General features: G+C 43.4%; 1 protein-coding gene across 2 annotated transcripts in view; it reads left to right on the forward strand.

Annotated features, from left to right (window-relative positions):
* The window catches only part of CUNH21orf58 (chromosome unknown C21orf58 homolog), a 57,852-nt gene that overhangs the window by 38,047 nt on the left and 9,013 nt on the right, over positions 1-10,792 (forward strand). For both annotated transcript variants that reach the window (XM_019523299.1, XM_019523298.1), the window contains exons 5-7: positions 4,032-4,146; positions 7,164-7,303; positions 9,460-9,698. In XM_019523299.1, the coding sequence (XP_019378844.1) occupies positions 4,032-4,146; positions 7,164-7,303; positions 9,460-9,698 (494 nt within the window). The remainder of the gene's footprint in view (positions 1-4,031; positions 4,147-7,163; positions 7,304-9,459; positions 9,699-10,792) is intronic.

Raw genomic sequence — 10,792 nt, forward strand, 5'->3', positions numbered from 1 at the left:
AACCAGCTTCCAAGTGAGGTGGTGCAGGCTCCCACCCTGGGGGTTTTTAAGAGGAGGTTGGATGACCACCTTGTTGAGGTCATTTGACCCCAGTGCTCTTCCTGCCATGGCAGGGGGTCAAACTAGATGATCTGCGAAGGTCCCTTCCGACCCTATAAACTATGAAACTATGAAATGAGGTCTTGAGCCTAGAGATGCTAATTCTGGAATGATTTGTACAATAAAGGAAAGCAAAAGAATATAGCCAGAGCAGAGAACACATTATGACATGTGTGAATAAATCCCTTGGACACAGGGAAATCTATTTAAAATTGAAAAACGCAAGAGAAAATTGTGATTGATTGCCTTAGGGGTGGGTGACATTAGCAACTACTCAGGGCACCATGGTCAGGGGATGTGCATGCATACATGCACATGCAAGTGATTGCACAGCAGTGCTCTTCCTACCCTGCCTCCAGCTGTTGCTCAGTAATTGGTGGGGGAGGGGGAAAGAAGAGGCAGGGGTGGGCGGGGATGGGAAGTCTACCAATATGCAACTACTGAATAAACCTAGTATGGTGTAACAAGTGCTCATCCCAGGATGGTCCTAATGCCCCCTGGTGGCCACTCAGCCTTTTCTTCCTTGGGCTTCTCTGGGTAAACTCCCCTTTAATTTTGATAAAATGATACTTTTAGGAAAGGGAAGCTGCCCAAGGCTTCCCAAGCCTGATCTCATGCTTATGATCCCAGGTATCTGTGATCATTGCCTTAAGGGCTAATAACATAATTCCAATGTCCCCTTTACACCACATCCATGCCTCACAGATGGTACTCCTTTCTGTTGACAAGCCCCTCCTGGGCTACGAGCTGCTTGCCCCCCCTGGTCTCCAGCTATAACCTGTGGTCTTTGGCCCCTCTCTCTAGACCCTGTCCCCACTCCTAGGTCAGTTGAGACTCCTGGGCTCCCCTTGCCCTGCCCATCTCCAGCTGTGGCACTCCTTAGCTTTCAGCCTCTCTCTGAAGCCCCCTTTGGGCTCCCAGGCCCTGCTGACAACTGCCCCTCCTGGGTTACAGACCTCTGGCCCTAATCTCTGGGCTGTTTGGCCCCAATCCCTGGGCTACTGTGCCCTGCCTCTGCCCCTTTCCAGGCTACAGGCTCCCCTTCCCCTGTTCCCAGGCCTATCTCTTCCAAGGCCTTCCTTTCCAGGCTATGGGCTCACCTGTCCCTGTTCCTGGGCTCTGTGCTGCTTACCCCAGCTCTGTTACTAAGAGCAGCCCTACTGCCCAGATCTCTTCTCCCTCTGGCTCCCAGGGCTAAACTCCCTGAGCAGCTCAGGCCTTGGGCTTATATGCCTCAAGCCTGGCCCCCTTCTATTCAGGTGACTTTGTAGTTGGCTCCTCCCACACCTGCAGGCTGTTTCTCCATCAGCCTTTTCTCTCAAAGTGACAGGTATGCCAAGTGCCCTGTCACATATGGACATAACTCAACAAGATGCAAGCATTATATATAGCAAGGAGCTGAAATATTATGATATAATTATGAATGAAGAGACAGCTTTACTGTTAAAAGGATGGGGCTTGGGTATCATTCTAACAAAAATAATGCTATATGGGTAACAAGTCACAGTTGCCACCACTAATGAATGGTAAGATGCCCAGGCAGCCAGGGAAAAGCCTCTAAAAAGTCTTTAAAGAGCAGTGGGACTACTGAGTTGAGAAGAGTGTGCTTCATGTATAAAGGAAGTCAGGTCATAATATCTCTGTCATGGTGGCAAGGATTTTGGGGGTGTGATATCTTTTATGGGACCAACTGTATAGTTGAGAGAGATGTTACATGGCCCAAAAAAGGATATCACCCCCAAAAATCCTTGCGTCTTACATATTTTCTGAACTATCATAGCCGTAACATCACTCCAACATATGTCACTTAGACCAGAAATTTTAAAAAATATGTGTACTTCTACCCAGAATGATTCTAATGCCCAGAAAATCAGAAGGGTCATACATTGGTCAAACTTGATCACGAATGTCTGAGACTTGGTCAGCAGACATGGGTTATGGGGAAAAAAGCAAACCAGGTAGTAAAACAAGAGTTGGAAAATATATATTATTTGCAATGGACCTTGAAGCTAAGTAAGAATGAACTTTGCTATTACAAACACCACAGACTACTTTATTATTGTAAACTACCGTTTCAATGTCTGGGAGCAAGATGAACTGTCAGACAGTGGTGCATTACAGCAGGCAGGGTATCACAGACTCCAATTGTTTCAGACTGCAGATTCCAGTTTAGTTCCAATGTGTTTGAACAATCTACATGGAAATAAGAATTCCCTCAAATCACATCATTCCACATCACCTTTCATGAGGTGGCAACACTGAATCAACTGTTAAATTTGCTAAGATTTTATTAATGAAAGCTGCAAAAAGCAAAGCAAGCCATTCTTTTGTGGGAGTGTCTTGTCCACTCCAGACCTTTGACCATTCAAGTACAGCACTGGGTGTCAATTACAACCCATGTATTGTTACTTTTATTCCTGTATGACTACATCTGGCATCAGGGGAAGAATTACAGTATACGTAAAGGCCAAAGCCAACCATAACTGAAAAGCTACAGGCCACCCAGAATTAATGACATTGTCAGAATCATGTTGTTTCCTTCAAAAAAATCATGCACTTTGAAATAAACTCAAAGTATTGAACAGATACATCCTTATTCATATTATGTAGTGGTGGATGTCTGTATTTTACTGAAACTGGAAATAAATATGCCTACTACAAATACAAGACAAAAAAATGGACACGGAGAATGGTGAAATATGTACTCTTGAAGAGACTTAATCAATAGGGCATAGAAGGATTGCTGACTGGTGATGGACACATAGATATGTATGCAGACTCTCAAAGCACTACATTGCCAAGACTCCTGTCATCACAAGAAAGACTTACATTCAACCCAGCAAAACACTTGCAGCTTTGTAAAAGATCATGGCATGAAAGAACAATCTATCCAAACCCAGAGGAAAATAACTTGCTTCATAAGCAACTGACAAGTTAGATGAAGAATTAAAAAAGGGATAATGTTCTGTCTATCTGTAGATACAGATTTCTAAGAGGTGTAATAAAAAAGTTAACTATGTGATAAACTCATGGGATTTGCTTTTAATTTAGCTTTTTCAAAGAAAAGTGACAAAAGGGATGTCACAATAGGTAGTTCTCCAATGGAAGCTATGAAAATCTAATAGCGTATGTAGAGTAATATCTAGGAAGTTAGAGAATTCCCCTTCCAGGAAATGCTTGCTGAGACATGACTATACATGTGGAGAATGGAATAAAGCCTGAATGTTGCACTGTCTTGGTTCTTGTTCCTTTTATTGCTTGAACAACAAATAAGCTTCTCATTTTGTGACAATATGTAACTAAATCTTGTTCATTTCAGGGATAAATCTTGTTTCATTTCATTTTGTGACAATATGTAACTAAATCTTGTTTCATTTCTGCTTGTGACTCATCTGCATCTGGTCATTTGTTGCAGGAGAAAGGTCTTTTAAAAAGGCTCCAGCCTTGTCTGCACTAAGGTTTCAATAAATGATGTCCTGTGCTAGGGCAAGCTCTAGTGTACCTCACTCAGAACTGCTATGGTTAGTGATCTGCACCTTTCCAAGGGACCACTGAAGCTTCACCACTGCAAAGAGTGGCTGAGCCAGCTACCCCAAGGGGTTGCTTCAGTGTAGTTCCCCAATAGCAATGACTGGAGTAAGGTCTTAGAGAGGAGTTGTGCTCAATTCTGATGTTAAATGTTTGCCTGTGGTGCACAGTTTCAGCTCACCCTATCTTATAACTAGTACAATGAGGCTGAGCATGGAGCTTGCAGACTCGTAGCTGGACATGTGGACTATCCTAGTTCTTAGAGATCCTGGAGTCAGATCTGCACTGCACAGCATGTAGTTCATTTACTGTTTTAGCTCAGAAACCAAAATGGAGTGGCCCAGATAGCCAAGGACTACAGACCAATGGGACCCTGACTCCTCTTGCTGTCCTTTAATTGCTAGGTACCTCAACAACCTGCAACCATCATCCAACAGTTACCTCAGCAGCCACCTCTCATCACACAGATCCCTTCTCCCCAGCCACTGCCTGCCCCCCGCTCTGGAAGCATTAAAGAAGGTAAGTCTCTCCCCAGTCTGCGTGCTGGGTTCGTTAAATGATCCAAGATCACTGGGAGCTCAAGAAAGTAGTATAACTATGGTGACTTGAGACAATGTTCAAATTACCCTATTGCATACCATAACTAGGCTGTCAGTGAAGTTCTGGGATTGCAGACCACAGTCTCTTGTGCCATCTCAAAGAGGAGCTTTAGAGTAATTCAAATCACTACAGCCCATTCTCTCTTCCAAAATGAAAGGAAGTACACATTCGGCAAGAAGATAAGCTGCCGAGAAGTTTGGGATTAACAGAAGAGCCTAAGGGATAATACTTGATAATATTAATGTGAACACTTGGGCCAGATTCTGTTCCACCCATTAGGCACTTAAGTGGACTTAAACACCTAAGGGTGATTCTATCCCACTCTGCCCAATTCTTTAAATCCCTCTTAATGAATCTTCTTTTGTATAAACTGCCATTTTACCCTAAGATCGCTACAATAGAATCTAGTCTTTGCAGCTCAAGCTTCTACACAAATATTTCCAATATGAATTAATAGTTAAAAACAAAAAAAAACCCTATCAGTTCCCCTTAGCATAACATAAACTTTCATTTTATCTCATGCATGAATGTCATGAAGTTAGGAACAGGACTCGGGAGAGGTGGAAGTGCTACTCTGAATGCAGCACTGTGCCAACAAACAAAATCCTCCTGCATTTCTAAATGTAAATGAACAAAGAAATGAAGGAGCAACACCACTGCATGGGCATTCACGGCTTAGTTTATTGGGATCAATTTATTTTTTCAAACAAAATGACATGACCAAGTTCATAATGGACTCCCTGTTGATGTAGTTACATCAGGCTCTACACATGCAATTGAATGGGGGAAAAAACTACAAAAAACTTGTTGCTACAATTATGATTGCAATTAAATTAGTTTTGTTAGGTAGGTACTATGAAGATCCAACCAAAGTTAGTGTATACAACTGAATACTTATCATATCTACATGGAATGGAATCTCAATGTGGCTATTTAACAACCTTAAATATGGGGAAAGTGTTCAAGCATTTCAGGTGGTTAAGATATTCACATTTCCTTTTCCTTCCCTCTATCTCTGCAAGTGTCCTCTAAAAAGTGTGATTATTTTCTAATGACTGAAGTGCTTGGTGTTCAAAAATGTGTCCCTTTGAAGCCAACCTGTGAGGAGATAATGCTCATTTTCATGATATGGTTGAATGTCTCAGAAGCAAACTTCTACTGGAGCTATGTGTCACTCAGTGGCTTGGGCTTCAGGAATAGACACGGATTAGTTTAGTGGTTTTTTGTTTTATTTTTTAGGGGTTCTTACTAGAGCCCTGGAAAGAGATTTAAATCTGTAAAACTGGCAAGTCTTTGGCTTACATGTGAACTATGTCTAGAACCCAAAAGTGTTCATTTGTTCTTGCAAAGTACTCATAGAAATTTCCTGTAGACTATTTTATCTGCCTCCATTCCCACAAAATTAAATGGGCCACACAGTTGGTGGCATGTTCTGAATAGGAGGTTGGGTTTTGAGGATGTCACATAATGGAAATTTCATCGTATCCTTTCACATCCCCGTTGGCTGCTTCTTTGTCATGTAAGCAGGAAGGTTAGCCCAGCCCAGCAGAAACTGTTTCATTTGGCTTCTCAAACTGAATCTGAACTGAACTCTCTGGTCTAACTGGGAAAATAAAATTCAGGACACAATCTGCCCATAACTGCAGGTAGTGGCCTACTATGCCGTTATCTCCTCCAATCTCTCTGGATTTTGAGAACATTTTCAGTTTTACTTTTCGTTACTGGTGTACACAGTAATGTATCCATGCACTGATGGTCCAGATGGCATTAATCCAGTGATGCAGAAGTTTGAATGCAGGTTTGTAATATGTTTCAGTCACAGAAAGACCAAGAATTTGTACATGTACCTTACAAATAAGGGTCTACCCAGCTCGAGGAGGGGGCCGACAAATTTTGTGGGCAAATCGTGAGGCCAGCTGCCATTTTCGAGGGCTTATCATGGTGACGCCCCCCCCCATGCCTCTGGTTGGCCGTGGGGCCCAACTGACCCTGCCACCCACTGCTGATTAGTTGAGAGGGCTGCCCATCATATGGCCCCATCCCTTCCTGCTGTCTGGAGAAGGATGGAGCCACGTGACAGGCAGCCCTCTCAACCAATCAGTGGTGAGAGGAAAGGGTGGCAGCCCTTTGTGCTGGCAGTTCCTCTCCTCTCTTCCACCCAGCAGACCACAATGGCTGGAAGGACAGCTGGCTCCCACTAGGGAGCCAGCATTTTACTTTTAGTAATTCTTTTTTGGGGGGTGGGGAGAGGGTTCTGTGGTTTTTGCAGAAATCGCCTGATTTCATGACTTTTGTGAAATCTGCACAATTGTGATTTGGGTAGGTCCCTACTTATAAAACTCTCAGGTCTGCCAGTCTATTCAAACAGCTTCCACATAAACACCTGGAGTGCCTTGGGCCCTGCATATACAGAGTTTTGGTTGGTTTGGATCTGTATCTTGGGAATCTGCCCCCACTGGAAACTGTCTGAGGTATACACCATGTCTATTTGAGGTATACACCATGTATAGTGTAATAAAGTGTCAACTGAGATTAGCACGAGATAGACTTGGTTTGCAGTTCCCCAGCAGCCTATCACTGACCCTACCCAGAGCTGCAAGTTGGTAACAAAATCTGAAAGCAGAGAAGGGTCTTTCATTTTAGGAAGCCCTGAGGGTTTCGCTGAAGAAGAAAGAAGATAAAGCCAAGCTGGCCTGGGAGCCTGCATACGGTTTGAGCCTCAAACATTCTCATAAGTAACTGGCACAAAGGACAATCTTTGGCCAAACAGGTGGAAGTATATTTGGACACTGCTGAGTATGAAAGGCCTTTTCAAAAGCCCCTGTGAACTGCTTTAATGAATTTAAGAGCCCCTGGCACCTCCTACTGAAGGACATAACACAATGACATGCCCTTTGCTCTCTGCCTCTTACTGACAATGATGTTACTTTCCCCAGACATGGTGGAAATGATGCTAATGCAGAATGCTCAGATGCACCAGATCATTATGCAGAACATGATGCTGAAAGCTCTGCCGCCGGTGGCATTCTCCCAGCCCACTGGGACCAGTGCTCCTGCTCTTCCGCACACTCAGCAGGTAATGACACTTATAGTTGCAAAGGGTCTTCTTGCTCAGGCAGCAACTGATGCCTCCAAACTGTGTAGCAGATCTAAGTGTATAGGCCAACATTCGAGAGATACAAATGGATGAGAGACACTAGGGATGCCTGGGCCTACATGCATCTTCTTAATGAAATTGCATTATGGATTCCTAAGTTTTGTGGCTACCTTGTACCCTTTAGATTCTGCAGAGTGGCACTGAACTACCCCAGTCATGTTTACTGGATCTCTCCTATGTGAAAGAGGGATGTGGCCGCTAAATTATTCCTTACTAGAACACGTGCCATGCTCCCTCCAATATACAGCTTGCCAGCAATACGATCCAGTGTCATGACCTACCTCCTCCTCCTTATCAAATATTTATCAGATGGAGGAGACTGTGTTTAGCAAAGCATAGGGAAATAACAGGAAACTTCTTGAGTATCCATGTAGGGCTGGGCATAATCCAGCTCTATGAACATAGCTGGATTGTTTGCCTGAACTAGAAACAAAAAAGTCAGGGAAGAACTCATTTCCCAAGTGCCCACTCCACAAGTCTTAAAATGTGCTCGGGGTCCCTGATTCTGACCAAAGGTGGGAAGTCTTTGGTAGATGTAAGTGCATTTATAGTAGACACAGAAATATTTCCACAGATCTTCAGTTCCCTCGACATTTATTTTTAGAAAACCCATAATTTAGTCACGTTGAACCTGGTACTGTAAGGTGGACTGCAGCTGAAGTACCCAGTGTTATAATGGTGACTGGTCAGGATCAGAGTTGCCTTAAGCCAGGTGGTGCACACGCATATGGGAAGAGACAGTGTAGCATTTTCAAAAGAAACTGAGTGACTTAGAACCATTCATTTCATTGAAGGTCAGAGGGTATTAGGCAGCTAATGGCCAGAGTTTTTTAAGACATCTAGGTCCCACACATTTTCAAAAGCACCTTAGATATCCAATTCCCACTGAGAAGCAGAATATTTTCCACACCAGTGTTCTGAGAGAGCTGCTGAGTACTGGAGGATCTTTCACGGACACCTGCATTTGAAACACTCACTTGGTAATATCTTCCTTAGAGGCAGGCATAATAAAGGATGCAAGAAACTCATATTCATTGATTTCAAAAGAAACACAATACTACTGCATACCTGATCACCTTGGCCTGAGGGATCTATTACTTTCTCCACCTGTTCAGCCCACATGTCTACAGACATAATAAAAGTGTTCAAGAACAGCTGTTGGCTTTCATATTTCAGGGCACTGAAAGCTCTAAGGAAGCCAACTTCAGTCACTGCCAACTGGGAAGCATATCACTCTTGAGAGGTCATTAATCTCTTACACTACAACTGTTCTAGGTCAGATTTGTTGTGGAGATATTTCAGGATGCTGTTTGTCCTGTAGTTCAGAGCTGTGTCCAGCTTTACTCCGGACATGGGAGAAACAGTTCTCCCCCTTATAGTAAAACCTGTGCTCAGAGTAGAAGAGAAAAACCAAAGCATTCAGAGGATGCTGCAGCATGGTTAGATAGGGGAGCAATGTGTTAAGAGCACCCCAGCACTGCAGGATAGACTCACTCTGACTCTGCACATACTATTTGACCTTCACTGTATCCTCCTCAGACTTTGGTGCCTATAACCTAGGATTTCAGTCACTGCATATTTGTGTCTTCACCCTGCTAATTTCTAGCTCTTAGAAAGCTACAGGAGGGAAATCATGGCTATGAGAAGGGCAATAGACTCATTTGCAGCTAAATAAAATGAAATAGTGACATCTCCAAACTGCTCAGGATCTTGCACCTAAAAGGGACAGTATCAAAAGAACAAACACACCAGATCCCTTGCTCTTTAAGTTCTCCTGAGATGCTGATTTGTCCTTGTCCTCCCCCCTCCCCACATTTTTCTGGGATGGGGAGGTGAAATACATTGTTGGCAATGGGTACTGCATGCTTCTGAATATCGGCATGGGATTTAGAGTCACCAGTGGTTCGCTAGAATTATAATATCATAGTCACCTGGACCTCGAGCCCAGGCCAGGGAAGTGTCCCGAAAGAGCACTCCATGCTAGCACTCAGTCAGTCCAGAACAGGCCCTCATGTTCTCTCCTCCTCTGAGGAGCAAAAATTTAACAGAACCATTATTTTTGTCTCTAAATTGAGGATCCACAGTTTGCTGCTCCAATTGTTGTGAGAGCTGAAAGGCCGAGGCCCTCAACAGTACATCACCATCACCACTACTCTCCACAAGCAATGCACTCCATTCCTGCACAGCTGCCACCTGCTGGCTACTCTGTTTGGCCCCCTGGGATGCCATCCAATCTCTGGGGACAGACTGGAGGATTCCCACCTACTGTGCATCATATGACTGCTCCGGCTAGTACACTTCCAGCATTACAAATGTAAGTAAAGGAGCTGCCAGGCTAGTAGCTGTTCTAGTCCCCCTTGTCCAGCAGATGTGGGGTGGCTCACTGGGCTCACATATGACTGAGTTGAAAAATAGAAGCCCTGTGCTGATTCTTACTTTTGGTCTCTGCCCAGGTTATTTTCTTTACTCTAATTTTTGTGCTTCACAAACAGGGTTTAAGTGATAGCCAGAATTTTGTGGTGATTTGAGGTGTTGTATGAACCAGTCTGGCTAAGTATTCAGTCATCACTGATCATCACTGATCCATGGCAGTATCAGACAAATGCTGCAGACAAGACATTGGAGACAGTAATTGATGCAATGCAGCCCTTTTCTGCTTGGCTGAGAATTGCCAAGTTGGCTCCAGTTAGCAATTGTTTTTGGTGAAAAGTAGCAAGTATGTTTTTCTCCTGGTTCATGGGACTCCATGAGAACCCAAGAGAAACCATTGAAAGCCAAGAGAGTGCAAGGGATGGACCTGGGCAGATCTAGTATTATGAAAAAGGAGGGGATCAGATGGTGTGGTGCATCACCACATATAACACAACACATCTTTTGTCCCCAGTTAAAAAGAAACTAGAAGCTTTACTAATAAGGTAGGGCCCTAGGGCTACATTATTCAGTTTAAGATCAAAGCAAATGAAAAAAAATACTGGAATGTGCAGTAATTTGATATACCATATATTACATATAAAAACACAATGAACTAGGCAAAATAATTGAAAGATGTTGTTTCATTAGTCCTATAGTCATTAAAATTAAATCTGTATCTCTTTTTAAGATTCAGAAACAAAATCTAGCTTCTTGAACATCTTGACAGCGCATCCAGTGCCTCACTGAAAATTATTCCCACATCTGAGTTCATGTTCACCTGAGTTAACATTTTCATACCTGAGTTAATGCTTCTAGCCAGAGTGAAAAACAGTCTATAGGGCTGTGAAAAAGAAGCCATATTACCAGGAGCAGCTAATACCAGAATTGCAGAACAAAGGATGGTTCATTTGGGTCATTTTCAACCTGGAGGGATGTGGGCAGTGGAGTTCCGCAGGGCTCGGTCCTCGGGCCCACACTGTTCAACATCTTCATTGG

The sequence above is a fragment of the Gavialis gangeticus genome, unplaced genomic scaffold (genome assembly GCF_001723915.1).
Source record: "Gavialis gangeticus isolate Ggan-Ray unplaced genomic scaffold, GavGan_comp1, whole genome shotgun sequence".
NCBI classification, from domain to species: Eukaryota; Metazoa; Chordata; order Crocodylia; family Gavialidae; genus Gavialis; species Gavialis gangeticus.